General features: G+C 50.4%; 1 protein-coding gene across 6 annotated transcripts in view; it reads left to right on the top strand.

Moving 5' to 3' along the window:
* The window catches only part of STXBP5L (syntaxin binding protein 5L), a 376,217-nt gene that overhangs the window by 163,506 nt on the left and 190,296 nt on the right, over positions 1–22,415 (top strand). For all 6 annotated transcript variants that reach the window (XM_068270954.1, XM_068270953.1, XM_068270957.1 and 3 more), the window contains exon 5: positions 15,787–15,921. In XM_068270954.1, the coding sequence (XP_068127055.1) occupies positions 15,787–15,921 (135 nt within the window). The remainder of the gene's footprint in view (positions 1–15,786; positions 15,922–22,415) is intronic.

Raw genomic sequence — 22,415 nt, 5'->3', positions numbered from 1 at the left:
ACACGTACATAGCCACGTAATGTGTCATCGGGTCACAGGGACAGAGATGCTGCGGGATGGAGAATAGAGAACACAGGAGGGAGTGTGCTGGACAGGTGAGTGCGCTCAACTGCAGTGAGTGCTCTGCTTGGAAACTGAATGCTGGGGTAGCACTATTAAAACTTGTGGGGAGATCAGATGGCTATTGATGTACCGCTGCGCTTCTGCCCTGCTCCCTGTCAAACCAGATCATCTTTCTGGAGCAATCGATCACTTCCATCGATTTTACCCTTCGGCGGACTGGTGAGGCCACAGACAGCGGTCAGACTGGTGAGGCCACAGACAGCGGTCATACTGGTGAGGCCACAGACAGCAGTCAGACTGGTGAGGCCGCAGACAGCAGTCAGGCTGGTGACCTGTGTTATGTAACCTGCAGTGATCAGCACACACAGGCTGGGGAGGCCACAGACAGCAGTCAGACCGGTGACCTGTATTATGTAAGCGGTCGCACTAGTGACCTGTATTATGTAGTGTTAGTTTCTGTTGCGTAGAGACGCCTCGCTGCTGCTCCCACCGTCTGCTGTCACTGGTCTTCTGTTGTCATTTTCCTGTTTTCTCTTGTAAATTCCCTTGTTTTCATGTGTGTGCTGCACCATTCCGCATAATGAGGTCATCGGCACGTTTCGCTCGCCGCCTGTCTCTCTCCCCTTTGATTTGCTGGCCGGGTTCCCAGATCGGAGTGTGACAACAAGGAATACCAGCGGAGCGGCGGCAGCATTCCTTCTCAACAACAATCCCTGTACTGAGGCCGCAGTGTGACCAGCGATGGCTCCTGTGCATCCATAGCTGTGTGTGTCATATCTGATATAGCCCTGTACAGAGGCATCATGTGACCAGCCATACGCTATCCACATGTCAGAGCTACTACCCAGCATGCCCTGCAGAGGCCGCAGCATCATGTGACCAGCCATAGTCCCTATCCACATGTCATAGTTACTACCCAGCATGCCCTGCAGAGGCCGCAGCATCATGTGACCAGCCATAGTCCCTATCCACATGTCAGAGCTACTACCCAGCATGCCCTGCAGAGGCCTCAGCATCATGTGACCAGCCATAGTCCCTATCCACATGTCATAGTTACTACCCAGCATGCCCTGCAGAGGCCGCAGCATCATGTGACCAGCCATAGTCCTTATCCACATGTCATAGTTACTACCCAGCATGCCCTGCAGAGGCCGCAGCATCATGTGACCAGCCATAGTCCCTATCCACATGTCATAGTTACTACCCAGCATGCCCTGCAGAGGCTGCAGCATCATGTGACCAGCCATAATCTCTATTCACCTATAGCTGTCTATCCTTATGTCATTGTTATTACCCAGCATGCCCTGCAGAGGCCACAGCACCATGTGATCAGCCATAGTCTCTACTCACCTATAGCTGTCTGTCCTCATGTCATAGACATTACCCAGCATACCCTGCAGAGGCTGCAACACCATGTGATCAGCCATATTCCCTATCCACATGTCATAGTTATTACCCAGCATGCCCTGCAGAGGCCGCAGCACCATGTGACCAGCCATACTCCCTATCCACATGTCATCCAAACTAATTGAATGCCATATACATGCAGAATGAAGCCATTATTTATCAGCTAACTCCCTACTTGATCAGTTCCAGTCTGGCTTTCGCTCCAACCACTCCATGGAAACGGCCCTTACCAAAGTGGACAATGACCTTCTTACAGCTAAATCCAAAGGTCAATTTTCCATACTCATCCTTCTTGATTTGTCATCAGCATTCGATACAGTCGACCACACCTTACTCTCACAAATACTTTCAAATGTCGGAATAAAGGGCCCCGCTCTCACATGATTATCTTCCTACCTCTCTGGAAGGTCCTTCACAGTCTCCTACTCAGATCAGATCTCTTCTCCTCATGCTTTGTCGGTCGGGGTTCCTCAAGGCTCTGTTCTTGGTTCCCTCCTCTTCTACATCTACATGCACGGTGTTGGTGACTTAACCTCCTTAGCGGTAACCTAGTGCTGGACACGGGGTAAGCCGCCGGAGGGTGCTGCTCAGGCCCTGCTGGGCCGATTTGCATCATTTTTTTTTTCAAACACGCAGCTAGCACTTTGCTAGCTGCGTGTTTGGTCCGATCGCTGCCGCCGATGTGCCGCTACCCGCCGCTATACAGGCGCCCGCCCCCCCCCCCGCATACCCCTTGCGCAGCCTGGCCAATCGCCGCCAGGCTGCGCTATGGGGTGGATCGAGATTCCTTGTGACGTCACGACGTCCGTCGCCATGACGACGGGGGAAGCCCTCAAGGAAATCCCGTTCAGAAGGGGATTTCCTTATGGGCAAGCGGCGCCGGCGGCATTCGGGCATTACGAGGGGACGCCGCAGGGAGGGGGGAAGCATGTAGCTAGCGCTAGGCTAGCTACATGCTAAAAAAAATTAAAAAAGGTGGAAAAAACCCTCCCGTGGCCGTGCAGCCGCGGGAATCATACCACCAGGGAGTTTAATCAACTCATTCGGGTTTCAATACCACCTGTATGCAGACGATACACAACTGTACCTCTCGGACCCAGACCTTCACTCCCTCCTCAAACGTGTTCCTGACTGCTTCATGTCCTCTCGCTTCCTAAAACTTAATGGGCTCGATTCACAAAGCGGTGCTAACCCAGTTAGAGACTTTAGGCGTGATAACCATTGCACCACGCTGGTGAATAGCCAGTTTAGGCGTGATAAGTTTAGGCGTGATAAGTTTAGACATGATAAGTTTAGATAAGTTTAGATCGCGCGCAAAGTCCTGCACGGAAAGCAGCGCCATTAAACTCTATGCGAAGTGCACCAGACTTTGCTAGCGCAAAACTTTTGATCAGCTGTGCACTGCGGTGCTAACCCAGTTGGTGCTTTAACTTATCACGCCTAAACTTATCACGCCTAAACTTATCACGCCTAAACTTATCACGCCTAAACTTATCACACCTAAACTTATCATGCCTAAACTGAGTTTAGGAGTGATAAAGGGCTTTTCACCAGGGTGCTAACTGTTAGCACCGCTTTGTGAATCAGGCCCCATATGAGTAAAACGGAACTAATCATTTTTCCACCGTCTCTGGCCACCTCTCTGCTGAAGTAACTATAAATGTTAATAACACTCCCATAACTTCAGTTCCCAAAGCTCGGTGCTTGGGGGTAATATTCACCTCATCTCTCTCTTTTATTCCTCATGTTCACTTCATAACCAGCTCCTGCCATCTCCAACTCAAAAATATATCTCGCATCCGTCCCTTTCTCGCCCAAGACACAACCAAAATGTTAATACATGCTCTTATAATTTCTCGTCCGGACTACTGCAACATACTACTTTGTGGACTACCTTCTAACAAACTGGCCCCGCTCCATTCGGTACTGAACTCAGCTGCTCGTCTCATTCATCTTTCTTCTCGCTCTTCCTCTGCTGCTCCTCTCTGTCAAGCTCTTCACTGGCTGCCAATTAACCAGAGGATCCAGTTCAAACTCCTAACCCTAATCTACAAAGCTCTCCACAATCTCTCTCCCCGGTACATATCATCACTAATCTCCAGATACCAACCCAATCGCAATCTCAGATCTGCACACGATCTTCTGTTGTCCTCCTCTAGAATCACCTCTTCACATTCACGCTTACAAGATTTTGCACGCGCTTCACCCCTCCTCTGGAATCCCCTCCCACAACATCCATCACTCGCCAACCTTTGTTGCCTTTAAACGCTCTTTAAAAACTAATTTGTTCCGCCAAGCATATGCGCTACCCTAGGCCACTTCCCTTTGTCCTAAGACTAAATTGCACTCCTACTAGGTATCCTAATTTAAACACACAGCCTCTATATATTTTATCGTATACTACCCCTCCTCTTGTTTCCCCCCATTCCCTTTAGATTGTAAGCTCGCAAGGGCAGGGTTCTCCCCCTTTTGTGTCTTGGAAATCATTATACATTTTATGCATCATGTTACTTTTATCACTGTCATTACCACTTCTGTATTTTGTATTCTGTATGCTGTATCATTTTTTGTATTTTGTCACTAATTATGTATCTTGTATATTGGTGTATACCATTGTCTGTATTATGTACCCCATGTTTGTTTCTTACTTTGTACAGCGCCACGGAATATGTTGGCGCTTTATAAATCAATAATAATAATAGTTATTACCCAGCACGCCCTGCAGAGGCCGCAGCACCATGTGACTAGCCAGACCCCTACTCAACTATAGCTGTCTATCCTCATGTCATAGTTATTACCCAGCATGCCCTGCAGAGGCTGCAGCGCCATGTGACCAGCCATACTCCTTATCCACATGTCATAGCTACTACCCAGCATGCCCTGCAGAGGCTGCAGCACCATGTGACCAGCCATACTCCCTATCCACATGTCATAGTCATTACCCAGCATGCCCTGCAGAGGCTGTAGCATCATGTGACCAGCCATACTACCTACTCACCTATAGGCTTCTAGCCTTACCTCACAGGGGGAACATGTCAGCTCCTATAACTATTAGAAATGAGAACAAACTGAAAAAGAAAAGTGGTTCCCTTTAAAGACATAGAACCTGTCCCCTGTGCAGGAGAGTGGAGGAGGAGCTTAGTAGACGTCACATGACCAGAGATTGAAGTTGCAAACTAAGGTACTGATTACTGCAGGCGCTGTCCCTGGGGTATGTAAGGTCCGGGGAGTCCACTAGTGCAGGTGGCCGCGTTGCCCACAATCTGCCTGGACTTGCACACACACATATTACAGCCGATATGTCACTGCAGGTAGTGTGATGCAATAGTTTGTGAAAACAGGATGCAGCTTCCTCTGAAGTCGACAGAGTTTTTAATCTGCCAGCAAATTGGGTAATTCTTTCCATAATTGAACTTAATTATATCAGTGAGAAAAACGAGCCCACAGAGGCCGCAGAAACCCCCAGATATCGCGCCGTAATGCGTCCGCACCGTAATTGAACGCTCTCCGCCGAAGAATTTACATTTCATTCCAAGCAACGGATGCGGCTTTTTTTTATTATTAAAACTTAATCCAGCAAAATTCCTATTAACTTTTATTAATATTTGCGTTGACATCGGAGATTCGGTTAATTAGCCTGTCAGGCGTTTATTTTATGTTTGGTCGCAGACATTTTCTACGCCTTTTATTTCCAAAGTTTTTTTTTTGCTGTTATTAATTAAGCGCGGTTCTTGAAGGTGCGTGCGGCGGCGATGCCCGGTGAGGGAAATGTCATTCATCTGAGTGAAGTGGCATCTTTAGATGAGCGGGAGGATTTATGGCGCCTACGCGTCGGATTATAAATCATCCATATATTATCTTCTACTTTCCTTCCAAAAACCGACCTGGTGATCCTTATGTATTAATAGTGGCACTTATTGATTTAATCAGAGACTTATTAACTCACTTGCGAGCTTGAGGTTGGCGCTTAGAAAACGTATTGCTTCAAAAGTTTTCTAATTACCCAGAGGTCACACGCTGATTTCACACTTATAGTCGCAGTTTTAAAAGCATTACATGTAGGTAGAAAAGTTTGCTTTCTTAAAACAGAAAGAATTTGTGATAATTAAGGTTGGAGTGAGCGCCGAGATTTCTCCCACAATGCATCACTGCTGAATATATGCAAATTAACCATTGTTACCCTTAGCAGCTAAACACACCTCCAGAACCGCTGGAATGCAATGATGTGTCAGCTTGTTAATTTGTACAGAGCCATAATAATCCAACATGCATACAGACTGTTTCGGATTGTTTGATCCTCATCAGTGCATGGCATGGATTAATTTGGCTCTATGGAGTAGGGCTTGTAACACCGAGAGGTACAGATTACAAGCTGACACATCATTGCATTCCAGCGGTTCTGGAGGTGTGTTTAGCTTCTAAGGGCAACAATGGTTAATTTGCATATATTCAGCAGTGATGCACTGGGAGACATTTCAAACTCACTCCAACCTGAATTATCGCAAATTCTTTCTGTTTTAAGAAAGCAAACTTTTGTTTTCCATAGCATTTTAGTGAGGGGGCTTTTAGGACCATTGTAGCCCCTTACACACCCCAATGAGTTCTGGGTCACCATGAGCTTGCTGGTTAGTCTGTACCTCTGTAGAAAAGTTTGTAAAAATATTTATTTATTGGCTATGAAGTGTAGTCACCTCAAAACTGTGGTTTTTCTGCCTACATTAATTTATTGGCTAACATGGTACAGAAATTATTTTGCTACTACAAATGTTAAAGAAAACCTGTATACAAAAAAAGGGCCCCTGGGGGCAGGGCTGTGGAGTCGGTCCAAAAATCCACCGACTCCGACTCCGACTCCTCAGTTTAGGATTCCACCGACTCCGACTCCGACTCCTCTAATTTGCATATTACAATTTTGTTGATTAAAAGTATGTAACATGAAATTCGTCTCTTAACTGCCAACGCTTAGGAATTTTACAAGACAACTGAAGTGAGAAGGATATGTAGACTACTATATTTATTCCCTTTAGACTAAAACTAGTCCTTGGTAAGAGTACTTGTAAAAGGTACAACTGGAACAAAGAACATCTATCAAGTGTGGGTGCATGTAAGAATGATGTGCAGGTACTCTGCAGGGGAATGAGGAGATTGTAAAAAGATAACACCTCTGTGTTCAATGTGCACAGCATTCTCAGTGGATTCCCTGCAGCTCTGTGGGGAGTGCATATGTAGAGTATAGTACTACTGTGTAACAAAGTAAACCTGAGACAGATTGAATTAAAGTTTTATACATACCTGGGGCTTCCTCCAGCCGCCTTCAGGATAATCAGTCCCTCGTTGTTCTCCTCCACCACCTGGATCTTCTGCTATGAGTCCAGGTACTTGAGTCAGTCAAGCGTAGTGCGCATGAACACACTCCGCCGTGAGCGTACTACACCTGTGCAGCACTATTGCGCAGGTGCAGAATGTTCCTGGCTGTGGGAGCGGCATGCGGCCGGACTGCGCTGACTGGCTGAATTACCAGGACTCATAGCAGAAGATCCGGGTGGTGGAGGACAGCGAGGGACTGATTAGCCTGAAGGGGCTGGAGGAAGCCCCAGGTATGTATAAAACTTTACTTTTCATCCGTCTCAGTTACCCTTTAATTTGTAGTCACCAAACCAAATTTTAATAACATATCAAATTATTTTATTTCATCAGCAAAGGGAGTGCATACATTTGCATAAATCAGCATCAATGCAGAATTATTTCCATCTCGTTGACCATCTCTATTAGTCACATAGCTACACATCAGGCTTTATTCTTACAGCATAGATGTTATTTAGTATATATAAGAGATTCCTGTGTACACATCATATATACAGTCACAATCAGATATGTATATCTGACCTTAAAAATAAGGGGACTGCTTTATTGAAGCAGCACAAGTAACTAATTTTGATTGGTTTATTTCATTTTTGTGGACTAAGCACAGCTATTACTGTATATATACTGTATATATACATTATTTTTAATGACTATTATCTGAGAAATAGAACATTTTATCATATTTTCTATTTTAATTACAGTTACAAATTCATTCGGAGTCGGAGTCGGTGCATTTTTCCCCGACTCCGACTCCAGGCACCCAAAATTGCCCGACTCCACGACTCCGACTCCACGACTCCGACTCCGACTCCACAGCCCTGCCTGGGGGGTACTTACCTTGGGAGGGGGAGAGCTTCCCTCGTCCTCCTCCGTTGCAGTGCCAGGACCCTCCGAATAGCGGCGAGGTAAATATTTACCTACCGTGATCCTGTGTAAGCTCTTCCTTCGGGTCTAATGCCCAATCTACACGATACGATTCTTTGCACGATTCAATTACGATTCTATTTACTATTCGATTAAATCCGACATGTCCGATCCTGATTCGATTCCATTCAATTCGATTTGCCATTGCAAAACAATGACAAATCGAATTGAATCAAATTGAATCCCGATCGGACATGGCGGATTTAATCGGAGCGTAAATAGAATCGTAATTGAATCGTACAAAGAATCATAGCGTGTAGATTGGGCTTAAGGCAAGTCCTTTGCGCCTGCGCAGTAGAGCGGATGCGAACAGGTTCGGCTATTTCTGCCTTAACTCGAACCTGCGCAGGATTGCGGTAGGTAAATATTTCCCATGCCTGCACCATCTTGTCAAGCCTTGTTGAGGGCCTTTTGGGGGAGCCAGCGCTGGATTCCCCAAAGCTACAGGGGAGGGAGAAGCATCATCGGGACCCTGAGGCTTCCCCCTACCGAGATAAGTATCCCCCAGGGTTTTTTTTTTTATTGCAGAATGAAGGAATTGTTTGTGTAGTACAGCTAAGAAATAGAACATTAGTAGCTCAGATATGTGAGTCTCATATTGTTTGTTTCCATTTGAACGTTGAACAGAGGCGCCAGCAGGATAAAAATTCATAAAACCTTTAAAAGTGCTTGGAGGAAGTGGTGGGCTCGCCTCCCAAAAGCAGACAAGACATCCTGTTTTTTATATATAGGTTAACACATTTATTATACGGTACCCCAGACAGAAATGTGCATTTTGGGAGGCAAGCCCACCACTCCCTTCAAGCACTTTTAAAGGTTTTATGAATTTTTATCCTTCTGGCGCCTCTGTTCAACGTTCAAATACACTGCGTCCACTCCCGGTGGAGGGGAGTGCCACCCCCCTTTGTTTCATTACTACAGAGAGCGACTTCTTAGCCCTGAGTGAGGACAGGCCTAATCTCCTCACCTGCCTTTATAGTGGTTGCCTTAATGGTAACCCATGTTTGTGAGTATAATTTCTCACACTTAACCATTTGATCAAATCATCTTAACATACTGCACGATATTGGGCTCTCGGTTTTCTTCTTTATTGTTTGTTTCCAGTACAGGACGAGTTGAGAAACTTCACTTATTATCTATGCAAAAGAGCTGTTCTGAGCTCTCTGACCCAACTCTGGTCAGAGACGGTCCTATTTTCTGAAGCACTTATACATCAAAGAAACAGTGAAAGACAACTTAAAGGGATACTGTAGGGGTCGGGGAAAATGAGTTGAAGTTACCCGGGGCTTCTAATGGCCCCCCGCACACATCCTGTGCCCGCGCAGCCACTCACCGATGCTCCAGCCCTGCCTCCGGTTCACTTCTGGAATTTCAGACTTTAAAATCTGAAAACCACTGCGCCTGCGTTGCCGTGTCCTCGCTTTCCCTGATGTCACCAGGAGCACACGGCGCAGGCACAGACCATACTGGGCATGTGCAGTACGCTCCTAGTGACATCAGCGGGAGTGAGGACACGGCAACGCAGGCGCAGTAGTTTTATGACTTTAAAGTCTGAAATTCCAGAAGTGAACCGGAGGCGGGGCCGGAGCATCGGTGAGTGGCTGCGTGGGCACAGGATGTCTGCGGGGGACCATTAGAAGCCCCGGGTAACTTCAACTCATTTACCCCCGACCCCCTACAGTATCCCTTTAAGATAAGGTTTTACTGCAGGAAAGTTCAAAGGGTCATTACCTCTGCTCTGTTTCATAGTTTAAAATGCAGAGTGTAGTTTGCAGACAGAGAATGATGCAAGGCTATATTACCAAAAATTTTAATATGAGACTCTACTTTACTACTAATGTTCTATTCATTATCAGTATTAGACATACAATTCACTATCTCATAAGTTTGTTTTTTGTTTTTTGGTTCAGTGTCACTTTTAGAATATTTATGGTAGATGCAGAGACACCCGTCCATGGATGAACTCTCAGGCCTGGGACCCCCTTGCCTTTGCAAAACGCTCTTAAAAACTCCAGCCACTGGTACTTAAAGCGGACCTGAACTCAGACCTCCTCTCTGCTCTAAAAGATACACAACAGCATAATAACATTTAAAGAAAAACATGTCTTTGTTACAGCCGATACAAATCTTAAAATAAATCTGCACTGTTTCTACTTCCTGATTCATAGAAGCAGACATATCATTAACAGCCTGAGCTTACCAATGGGCTCATCTACTTATCTGCCATGGCAGTCATGTGACGCAGGAGAGAGATCAGATTACAACTTGTGATTAGACATGAATGAGGGGGAATTAGACAGGCTAAACTCTCTAAATACACACAGGGTGCATTGCTCTCTATTTTCCTTCTGTCCTGTGCAAGAGTTCAGGTCCACTTTAAAGGTGGGAGAGATTTCAGGGGCGATTTCAGGTGATTTTGGGCCCTGCTTTCATTTAAGGAAATCACTTCACAAATGCTGCATGCAGAGCTGTTGCCATTTCGGCAAATCACAACCGCTCCTGTGATATGATGACCATTCTTTCAGCATTGGAAATGGACCTGAACTCTTGCACAGAACAGAAGGAAAACGGAGAGAAATGCACCCTGTGTGTATTCAGAGAGTTTAGCCTGTCTAATTCCCCCTCATCTGTGACTAATCACAAGTGTAATTTGTGCTCTCGTCGCTTTAGAAAAAAGCAAGCGTGTGGCACTTCCCACATACAAGAAGATAGTCCTCAGTGTTTATTGCACAGGCGAATCACTATGAGCCCCACTACACGCACTTCAAACTGTATGTCACTAGACGTGTGCTCCGCATAAACTGCTGAAGAAAGAGCCCAATCACGAGTATACAGAAAATCAAAAGAGCGTGCACCTTCCGTCTCTGGACCACAGTGGTACGCAGCGTGACCAAGCGTCAGGAGACGCGAAACGGCCGTCGCTAAACCACCCTATTGCCCACCAGCAACCTTCCGTCTCTGGACCACAGTGGTACGCAGCGTGACCAAGCGTCAGGAGACGCGAAACGGCCGTCGCTAAACCAGCCTATTGCCCACCAGCCACCTTCCGTCTCTGGACCACAGTGGTACGCAGCGTGACCAAGCGTCAGGAGACGCGAAACGGCCGTCGCTAAACCACCCTATTGCCCACCAGCAACCTTCCGTCTCTGGACCACAGTGGTACGCAGCGTGACCAAGCGTCAGGAGACGCGAAACGGCCGTCGCTAAACCAGCCTATTGCCCACCAGCCACCTTCCGTCTCTGGACCACAGTGGTACGCAGCGTGACCAAGCGTCAGGAGACGCGAAACGGCCGTCGCTAAACCACCCTATTGCCCACCAGCAACCTTCCGTCTCTGGACCACAGTGGTACGCAGCGTGACCAAGCGTCAGGAGACGCGAAACGGCCGTCACTAAACCAGCCTATTGCCCACCAGCCAGCTTCCGTCTCTGGACCACAGTGGTACGCAGCGTGACCAAGCGTCAGGAGACGCGAAACGGCCGTCGCTAAACCAGCCTATTGCCCACCAGCCACCTTCCGTCTCTGGACCACAGTGGTACGCAGCGTGACCAAGCGTCAGGAGACGCGAAACGGCCGTCGCTAAACCACCCTATTGCCCACCAGCAACCTTCAGTCTCTGGACCACAGTGGTACGCAGCGTGACCAAGCGTCAGGAGACGCGAAACGGCCGTCGCTAAACCAGCCTATTGCCCACCAGCCACCTTCCGTCTCTGGACCACAGTGGTACGCAGCGTGACCAAGCGTCAGGAGACGCGAAACGGCCGTCGCTAAACCACCCTATTGCCCACCAGCAACCTTCCGTCTCTGGACCACAGTGGTACGCAGCGTGACCAAGCGTCAGGAGACGCGAAACGGCCGTCGCTAAACCAGCCTATTGCCCACCAGCCACCTTCCGTCTCTGGACCACAGTGGTACGCAGCGTGACCAAGCGTCAGGAGACGCGAAACGGCCGTCGCTAAACCACCCTATTGCCCACCAGCAACCTTCCGTCTCTGGACCACAGTGGTACGCAGCGTGACCAAGCGTCAGGAGACGCGAAACGGCCGTCACTAAACCAGCCTATTGCCCACCAGCCAGCTTCCGTCTCTGGACCACAGTGGTACGCAGCGTGACCAAGCGTCAGGAGACGCGAAGCGGCCGTCACTAAACCACCCTATTGCCCACCAGCCAGCTTCCGTCTCTGGACCACAGTGGTACGCAGCGTGACCAAGCATCAGGAGACGCGAAACGGCCGTCGCTAAACCAGCCTATTGCCCACCAGCCAGCTTCCGTCTCTGGGCCACAGTGGTACGCAGCGTGACCAAGCGTCAGGAGACGCGAAACGGCCGTCGCTAAACCACCCTATTGCCCACCAGCAACCTTCCGTCTCTGGACCACAGTGGTACGCAGCGTGACCAAGCGTCAGGAGACGCGAAACGGCCGTCGCTAAACCAGCCTATTGCCCACCAGCCACCTTCCGTCTCTGGACCACAGTGGTACGCAGCGTGACCAAGCGTCAGGAGACGCGAAACGGCCGTCGCTAAACCACCCTATTGCCCACCAGCAACCTTCCGTCTCTGGACCACAGTGGTACGCAGCGTGACCAAGCGTCAGGAGACGCGAAACGGCCGTCACTAAACCAGCCTATTGCCCACCAGCCAGCTTCCGTCTCTGGACCACAGTGGTACGCAGCGTGACCAAGCGTCAGGAGACGCGAAACGGCCGTCACTAAACCACCCTATTGCCCACCAGCCAGCTTCCGTCTCTGGACCACAGTGGTACGCAGCGTGACCAAGCATCAGGAGACGCGAAACGGCCGTCGCTAAACCAGCCTATTGCCCACCAGCCAGCTTCCGTCTCTGGACCACAGTGGTACGCAGCGTGACCAAGCGTCAGGAGACGCGAAACGGCCGTCGCTAAACCAGCCTATTGCCCACCAGCCACCTTCCGTCTCTGGACCACAGTGGTACGCAGCGTGACCAAGCGTCAGGAGACGCGAAACGGCCGTCGCTAAACCAGCCTATTGCCCACCAGCAACCTTCCGTCTCTGGACCACAGTGGTACGCAGCGTGACCAAGCGTCAGGAGACGCGAAACGGCCGTCACTAAACCAGCCTATTGCCCACCAGCCAGCTTCCGTCTCTGGACCACCGTGGTACGCAGCGTGACCAAGCGTCAGGAGACGCGAAACGGCCGTCACTAAACCACCCTATTGCCCACCAGCCAGCTTCCGTCTCTGGACCACAGTGGTACGCAGCGTGACCAAGCATCAGGAGACACGAAACGGCCGTCGCTAAACCAGCCTATTGCCCACCAGCCAGCTTCCGTCTCTGGACCACAGTGGTACGCAGCGTGACCAAGCGTCAGGAGACGCGAAACGGCCGTCGCTAAACCACCCTATTGCCCACCAGCAATCTTCCGTCTCTGGACCACAGTGGTACGCAGCGTGACCAAGCGTCAGGAGACGCGAAACGGCCGTCGCTAAACCAGCCTATTGCCCACCAGCCACCTTCCGTCTCTGGACCACAGTGGTACGCAGCGTGACCAAGCGTCAGGAGACGCGAAACGGCCGTCGCTAAACCAGCCTATTGCCCACCAGCAACCTTCCGTCTCTGGACCACAGTGGTACGCAGCGTGACCAAGCGTCAGGAGACGCGAAACGGCCGTTGCTAAACCAGCTTATTGCCCACCAGCCACCTTCCGTCTCTGGACCACAGTAGTACGCAGCGTGACCAAGCGTCAGGAGACGCGAAACGGCCCTCGCTAAACCAGCCTATTGCCCACCAGCCACCTTCCGTCTCTGGACCACAGTGGTATGCAGCGTGACCAAGCGTCAGGAGACGCGAAACGGCCGTCGCTAAACCAGCCTATTGCCCACCAGCCACCTTCCGTCTCTGGACCACAGTGGTACGCAGCGTGACCAAGCGTCAGGAGACGCGAAACGTCCGTCGCTAAACCACCCTATTGCCCACCACCCACCTTCCGTCTCTGGACCACAGTGGTACGCAGCGTGACCAAGCGTCAGGAGACGCGAAACGGCCGTCGCTAAACCAGCCTATTGCCCACCAGCCACCTTCCGTCTCTGGACCACAGTAATACGCAGCGTGACCAAGCGTCAGGAGACACGAAACGGCCGTCGCTAAACCACCCTATTGCCCACCACCCACCTTCCGTCTCTGGACCACAGTGGTACGCAGCGTGACCAAGCGTCAGGAGACGCGAAACGGCCCTCGCTAAACCACCCTATTGCCCACCAGCCACCTCCACTACGATGACCCACTAATCAAAGGATATGTAATATCCAACCATGCACGAATGTTTATACGCTATGTTTATAGAAAATGAAGATGTTTGCTGTATTGTTTCACTGTCACCAATGCGGAAATAAATCCAGAGACGGAAGGTGCACGCTCTTTTGATTTTCTGTATACTCGTAATTTGTGCTCTCTCCCGTGTCATCTGGCTGCCACGACAGATAAGGCAAATAAGCTAATTTAAAACCGCAGGATGTTAACCCTATGTCTGCTTCCTTAGAAGCAGGGAGTAGACACACTGCAGATTTATTTTTCGGATTTAAATCAGCTGTAATAAAGAAAAGTTTTTCTTTAAAAGTTATTATCGGCGGGGGGTTGTAGGTTCATGGAGGGCGGAGTCTAGGGTGCCAGGACGTCTATAGGCTCCTGTGAGGTAACTCCGGGCCTGGCCATAGCCCCTGAACAAGCATGCAGATCAGATGTCTATGACAAATCTGACAAGATTAGCTGCATGCTGGTTTCAGGTCTGTGATTAAAGCCCCGTCTACACGAAGCGATGTTACTTATCAATCGAGCCGCTGATGCGGCTCGATTGATAAGATCCGACAGGTCCGATCTTGCCACCGCCGATTCCCTGCTCATTCCCCACGAGGGGACAATGGCAGGGAATTGAGCAGAAGATAAGCGGCACCGGGTGGGGACGAGCGGGGGATCGAATCTGGCACACACGCGGCGAGCGGGGACGCGGCGGGTACGCGCGGGGATGCGGAAGAGGCGATCGATTAGCCGCCGGATCGCTTCGTGTAGATGAGGCTTTAGACACTGTGGACCAGAAAGATCAGCAGGACAGCCAGGCAACTGGTATTGTTTAAAAAGAAATAAATAGGGCAGCTTCCATAGAGCTCACTTCCTTTCAAGGACCGACTAAGATTTACCAACATTAAATGAAATGATCAGCATTATCAAACACACAATTGGAGAACCTCACTCCCAAACAGTTCTCTGCTGCTTTATAAAGCCTGCAGGCTGCTTATAAGCCAATGAAAAGTGCACACATAATACACCTAGCTTGCAGTGATAATCAAGCAAAAGCTGAGCAAGTCAGCCAATTAGTAGGAGAGGGCTTCAGTTGCATATAGACAATGGCTATATGACCAGCAGGGGGCACGAGCGTGCAGGATATTCCCTCTCATCTGCCCCCCTCCTAACTAAACTGCATGGGATACTACAATAATTAAAAACAATGGTGCATGAGCCAGCCTGGGGCCCCGGGAACGCTCACTGCCCGGGGCCCCAGAACCAGCATCTAACACCATATGTTATCACTGCAAGCTAGGTGTATTATGTGTGCACTTTTCATTGGCTTATAAGCAGCCTGCAGGCTTTATAAAGCAGCAGAGAACTGTTTGGGAGTGAGGTTCTCCAATTGTGTGTTTGGTAAGTTTTAGAGCAGTAGGAGACAGGCCTTGGATGTGGCAGCTCCAAGGTTTTGGCTGTGCTCACATATGGTGTTAGATGCTGGTTCTGGGGCCCCGGGCAGTGAGAGTTCCCGGGGCCCCAGGCTGGCTCATGCACCATTGTTTTTAATGATCAGCATTATGTCTGCATAACACCAACATGAATTATCCTGACTTCGAGCTGCATGCAATTTACATGATATTTGCATACAATCTGGGCTTATCTGCCTCTCGTTGCTGATGTGTGCTGATGGAGGAACGCTGCCTGTAGGCCCGCTTGGCCATTTATGGGAGCGTTTGGGAGATCGCTAACTGCTGCCACTTTTCTGTGCCTTCCAGGATCACGTGCTGCCACCTGCCTTTCCAGAGTAAATGGCTCTACGTGGGGACAGAGCGAGGAAACACCCACATTGTAAATATAGAATCCTTCATTCTGTCCGGATACGTCGTCATGTGGAACAAGGCAATAGAGCTGTGAGTATGTCTCTGCATTCATGTCTCTTCATTCATGTCTCTACATTCCATTGTCATGTTGGGGAAACATCACTCATCAAATTGTTGTGCTAGACAGGGGTGTCAAACTCAAATACAGCGTGGGCCGAAATTGTACACTGGGACCAAGTCACGGGCCAACCTCAATGTCTAGTTGCCACCTCCCTCCCTTCTGCAGTTCCATGTTGTCTAATGGCTCCACTCCAACCCCTATACAATTCCCTGGTGTCTAGAGGTCCTCTTCCCTCCCCTATACAGTTCCCTGGTGTCTAGTGGTCGTTTTCCCTCCCCTATACAGTTCCCTGGTGTCTAGAGGTCCTCTTCCCTCTACTATACAGTTCCCTGGTGTCTAGAGGTCCTCTTCCCTCCCCTATACAGTTCCCTGGTGTCTAGAGGTCCTCTTACCTCTCCTATACAGTTCCCTGGTGTCTAGAGGTCGTCTTCCCTCCCCTATACAGTCCCCTGGTGTCTAGAGGTCCTCTGCCCTCCCCTATACAGTTCCCTGGTGTCTAGAGGTCCTCTTCCCTCTACTATACAGTTCCCTGGTGTTTAGCGGTCCTCTTCCCTTCCCTATAAAGTTCCCTGGTGTCTAGAGATCCTCTTCCCTCTACTATACAGTTCCCTGGTGTCTAGAAGTCGTCTTCCCTCCCCTATACAGTTCCCTGGTGTCTAGAGGTCCTCTTCCCTCCCGTATACAGTTCCCTGGTGTCTAGAGGTCCTCTTCCCTCCCCTATACAGTTCCCTGGTGTCTAGAGGTCCTCTTCCCTCCCCTATACAGTTCCCTGGTGTCTAGAGGTCCTCTTTCCTCCCCTATACAGTTCCCTGGTGTCTAGAGGTCCTCTTCCCTCCCCTATACAGTTCTCTGGTGTCTAGAGGTCCTCTTCCCTTCCCTATAAAGTTCCCTGGTGTCTAGAGGTCCTCTTCCCTCTACTATACAGTTCCCTGGTGTCTAGAAGTCGTCTTCCCTCCCCTATACAGTTCCCTGGTGTCTAGAGGTCCTCTTCCCTCCCCTATACAGTTCCCTGGTGTCTAGAGGTCCTCTTCCCTCCCCTATACAGTTCCCTGGTGTCTAGAGGTCCTCTTCCCTCCCGTATACAGTTCCCTGGTGTCTAGAGGTCCTCTTCCCTCCCCTATACAGTTCCCTGGTGTCTAGAGGTCCTCTTCCCTCCCATATACAGTTCCCTGGTGTCTAGAAGTCCTCTTCCCTCTCCTATACAGTTCCCTGGTGTCTAGAGGTCCTCTTCCCTCCCCTATACAGTTCCCTGGTGTCTAGAGGTCCTCTTCCCTCCCCTATACAGTTCTCTGGTGTCTAGAGGTCCTCTTCCCTCTACTATACAGTTCCCTGGTGTCTAGCGGTCCTCTTCCCTTCCCTATAAAGTTCCCTGGTGTCTAGAGGTCCTCTTCCCTCTCCTATACAGTTCCCTGGTGTCTAGAAGTCGTCTTCCCTCCCCTATACAGTTCCCTGGTGTCTAGAGGTCCTCTTCCCTCCCGTATACAGTTCCCTGGTGTCTAGAGGTCCTCTTCCCTCCCCTATACAGTTCTCTGGTGTCTAGAGGTCCTCTTCCCTCCCCTATACAGTTCCCTGGTGTCTAGAGGTCCTCTTCCCTCCCCTATACAGTTCCCTGGTGTCTAGTGGTCCTCCCTCCCCTATACAGTTCCCTGGTGTCTAGTGGTCCTCCCTCCCCTATACAGTTCCCTGGTGTCCAGAGGTCCTCTTCCCTCCCCTATACAGTTCCCTGGTGTCTAGAGGTCCTCTTCCCTCTACTATACAGTTCCCTGGTGTCTAGAGGTCCTCTTCCCTCCCCTATACAGTTCCCTGGTGTCTAGAGGTCCTCCTCCCTCCCCTATTCAGTTCCCTGGTGTCTAGAGGTCCTCTTCCCTCCCTATACAGTTCCCTGGTGTCTAGAGGTCCTCCTCCCTCCCCTATACAGTTCTCTGGTGTCTAGAGGTCCTCTTCCCTCCCTTATACAGTTCCCTGGTGTCTAGAGGTCCTCTTCCCTCCCCTATACAGTTCCCTGGTGTCTAGAGGTCATCTTCCCTCCCCTATACAGTTCCCTGGTGTCTAGAGGTCCTCTTCCCTCCCCTATACAGTTCCCTGGTGTCTAGAGGTCCTCTTCCCTCCCGTATACAGTTCCCTGGTGTCCAGAGGTCCTCTTCCCTCTACTATACAGTTCCCTGGTGTCTAGAGGTCCTCTTCCCTCTACTATACAGTTCCCTGGTGTCTAGAGGTCCTCTTCCCTCTACTATACAGTTCCCTGGTGTCTAGAGGTCCTCTTCCCTCCCCTATACAGTTCCCTGGTGTCTAGAGGTCCTCTTCCCTCTACTATACAGTTCCCTGGTGTCTAGAGGTCCTCTTCCCTCCCCTATACAGTTCCCTGGTGTCTAGAGGTCCTCTTCCCTCCCTTATACAGTTCCCTGGTGTCTAGAGGTCATCTTCCCTCCCCTATACAGTTCTCTGGTGTCTAGAGGTCCTCTTCCCTCTCCTATACAGTTCCCTGATGTCTAGAGGTCCTCTTCCCTCCCCTATACAGTTCCCTGGTGTCTAGAGGTCCTCTTCCCTCCCCTATACAGTTCCCTGGTGTCTAGAGGTCCTCTTCCCTCTCCTATACAGTTCCCTGGTGTCTAGAGGTCCTCTTCCCTCAACTATACAGTTCCCTGGTGTCTAGTGGTCCTCTTCCCTCTACTATACAGTTCCCTGATGTCTAGAGGTCCTCTTCCCTCCCCTATACAGTTCCCTGGTGTCTAGAGGTCCTCTTCCCTCTCCTATACAGTTCCCTGGTGTCTAGAGGTCCTCTTCCCTCAACTATACAGTTCCCTGGTGTCTAGAGGTCCTCTTCCCTCCCGTATACAGTTCCCTGGTGTCCAGAGGTCCTCTTCCCTCTACTATACAGTTCCCTGGTGTCTAGAGGTCCTCTTCCCTCTACTATACAGTTCCCTGGTGTCTAGAGGTCCTCTTCCCTCCCCTATACAGTTCCCTGGTGTCTAGAGGTCCTCTTCCCTCCCCTATACAGTTCCCTGGTGTCTAGAGGTCCTCTTCCCTCCCTTATACAGTTCCCTGGTGTCTAGAGGTCATCTTCCCTCCCCTATACAGTTCCCTGGTGTCTAGAGGTCCTCTTCCCTCTACTATACAGTTCCCTGGTGTCTAGAGGTCCTCTTCCCTCCCCTATACAGTTCCCTGGTGTCTAGAGGTCCTCTTCCCTCCCTTATACAGTTCCCTGGTGTCTAGAGGTCATCTTCCCTCCCCTATACAGTTCCCTGGTGTCTAGAGGTCCTCTTCCCTCTCCTATACAGTTCCCTGATGTCTAGAGGTCCTCTTCCCTCCCCTATACAGTTCCCTGGTGTCTAGAGGTCCTCTTCCCTCCCCTATACAGTTCCCTGGTGTCTAGAGGTCCTCTTCCCTCCCCTATACAGTTCCCCAGTGTCTAGAGGTCCTCTTCCCTCCCCTATACAGTTCCCTGGTGTCTAGAGGTCCTCTTCCCTCCCCTATACAGTTCCCTGGTGTCTAGAGGTCCTCTTCCCTCCCCTATACAGTTCCCCAGTGTCTAGAGGTCCTCTTCCCTCCCCTATACAGTTCCCTGGTGTCTAGAGGTCCTCTTCCCTCTACTATACAGTTCCCTGGTGTCTAGAGGTCCTCTGCCCTCCCCTATACAGTTCCCTGGTGTCTAGAGGTCCTCCTCCCTCCCCTATACAGTTCCCTGGTGTCTAGAGGTCCTCATCCCTCCCTATACAGTTCCCTGGTGTCTAGAGGTCCTCTTCCCTCTACTATACAGTTACCTGGTGTCTAGAGGTCCTCTTCCCTCCCCTATACAGTTCCCTGATGTCTAGAGGTCCTCTTCCCTCCCCTATACAGTTCCCCGGTGTCTAGAGGTCCTCTTCCCTCCCCTATACAGTTCCCTGGTGTCTAGAGGTCCTCTTCCCTCTACTATACAGTTCCCTGGTGTCTAGAGGTCCTCTTCCCTCTCCTATACAGTTCCCTGGTGTCTAGAGGTCCTCTTCCCTCTACAGTTCCCTAGTGTCTAGAGGTCCTCTTCCCTCCCCTATACAGTTCCCTGGTGTCTAGAGGTCCTCTTCCCTCCCCTATACAGTTCCCTGGTGTCTAGAGGTCCTCTTCCCTCTACTATACAGTTCCCTGGTGTCTAGAGGTCCTCTTCCCTCCCCTATACAGTTCCCTGGTGTCTAGAGGTCCTCTTCCCTCTCCTATACAGTTCCCTGGTGTCTAGAGGTCCTCTTCCCTCTACTATACAGTTCCCTGGTGTCTAGAGGTCCTCTTCCCTCCCCTATACAGTTCCCTGGTGTCTAGAGGTCCTCTTCCCTCCCCTATATAGTTCCTTGATGTCTAGAGGTCCTCTTCCCTCCCCTATACAGTTCCCTGGTGTCTAGAGGTCCTCTTCCCTCTTTTATACAGTTCCCTGGTGTCTAGTGGTCCTCCCTCCCCTATACAGTTCCCTGGTGTCTAGAGGTCCTCTTCCCTCTCCTATACAGTTCCCTGGTGTCTAGAGGTCCTCTTCCCTCCCCTATACAGTTCCCTGGTGTCTAGAGGTCCTCTTCCCTCCCCTATACAGTTCCCTGGTGTCTAGAGGTCCTCTTCCCTCTACTATACAGTTCCCTGGTGTCTAGAGGTCCTCTTCCCTCTACTATACAGTTCCCTGGTGTCTAGAGGTCCTCTTCCCTCCCCTATACAGTTCCCTGGTGTCTAGAGGTCCTCTTCCCTCTACTATACAGTTACCTGGTGTCTAGAGGTCCTCTTCCCTCTCCTATACAGTTCCCTGGTGTCTAGAGGTCCTCTTCCCTCTACAGTTCCCTAGTGTCTAGAGGTCCTCTTCCCTCCCCTATACAGTTCCCTGGTGTCTAGAGGTCCTCTTCCCTCCCCTATACAGTTCCCTGGTGTGTAGAGGTCCTCTTCCCTCCCCTATACAGTTCCCTGGTGTCTAGAGGTCCTCTTCCCTCTCCTATTCAGTTCCCTGGTGTCTAGAGGTCCTCTTCCCTCCCCTATACAGTTCCCTGGTGTCTAGAGGTCCTCTTCCCTCTCCTATACAGTTCCCTGGTGTCTAGAGGTCCTCTTCCCTCTACTATACAGTTCCCTGGTGTCTAGAGGTCCTCTTCCCTCCCCTATACAGTTCCCTGGTGTCTAGAGGTCCTCTTCCCTCTCCTATACAGTTCCCTGGTGTCTAGAGGTCCTCTTCCCTCTACTATACAGTTCCCTGGTGTCTAGAGGTCCTCTTCCCTCCCCTATACAGTTCCCTGGTGTCTAGAGGTCATCTTCCCTCTACTATACAGTTCCCTGGTGTCTAGAGGTCCTCTTCCCTCCCCTATATAGTTCCTTGATGTCTAGAGGTCCTCTTCCCTCCCCTATACAGTTCCCTGGTGTCTAGAGGTCCTCTTCCCTCTTTTATACAGTTCCCTGGTGTCTAGTGGTCCTCCCTCCCCTATACAGTTCCCTGGTGTCTAGAGGTCCTCTTCCCTCTACTATACAGTTCCCTGGTGTCTAGAGGTCCTCTTCCCTCCCCTATACAGTTCCCTGGTGTCTAGAGGTCCTCCTCCCTCCCCTATACAGTTCTCTGGTGTCTAGAGGTCCTCTTCCCTCTCCTATACAGTTCCCTGGTGTCTAGAGGTCCTCTTCCCTCCCCTATACAGTTCCCTGGTGTCTAGAGGTCCTCTTCCCTCCCCTATACAGTTCCCTGGTGTCTAGAGGTCCTCTTCCCTCTACTATACAGTTCCCTGGTGTCTAGAGGTCCTCTTCCCTCTACTATACAGTTCCCTGGTGTCTAGAGGTCCTCTTCCCTCTCCTATACAGTTCCCTGGTGTCTAGAGGTCCTCTTCCCTCCCTTATACAGTTCCCTGGTGTCTAGAGGTCCTCTTCCCTCCCCTATACAGTTCCCTGGTGTCTAGTGGTCCTCCCTCCCTTATACAGTTCCCTGGTGTCCAGAGGTCCTCTTCCCTCCCCTATACAGTTCCCTGGTGTCAAGAGGTCCTCTTCCCTCCACTATACAGTTCCCTGGTGTCTAGTGGTCCTCCCTCCCCTATACAGTTCCCTGGTGTCCAGAGGTCCTCTTCCCTCCCCTATACAGTTCCCTGGTGTCTAGAGGTCCTCTTCCCTCCCCTATACAGTTCCCTGGTGTCTAGAGGTCCTCTTCCCTCCCCTACACAGTTCCCTGGTGTCTAGTGGTCCTCCCTCCCCTATACAGTTCCCTGGTGTCCAGAGGTCCTCTTCCCTCCCCTATACAGTTCCCTGGTGTCTAGAGGTCCTCTTCCCTCCCCTATACAGTTCCCTGGTGTCTAGAGGTCCTCTTCCCTCCCCTATACAGTTCCCTGGTGTCTAGTGGTCCTCCCTCCCCTATACAGTTCCCTGGTGTCTAGTGGTCCTCCCTCCCCTATACAGTTCCCTGGTGTCCAGAGGTCCTCTTCCCTCCCCTATACAGTTCCCTGATGTCTAGAGGTCCTCTTCCCTCCCCTATACAGTTCCCTGGTGTCCAGAG

This window comes from Hyperolius riggenbachi, chromosome 2, assembly GCF_040937935.1.
Source record: "Hyperolius riggenbachi isolate aHypRig1 chromosome 2, aHypRig1.pri, whole genome shotgun sequence".
NCBI lineage: Eukaryota > Metazoa > Chordata > Amphibia > Anura > Hyperoliidae > Hyperolius > Hyperolius riggenbachi.
The sequence above is the reverse complement of the archived record's forward strand: the minus strand, read 5'-3'. Positions and strand labels throughout refer to the sequence as shown.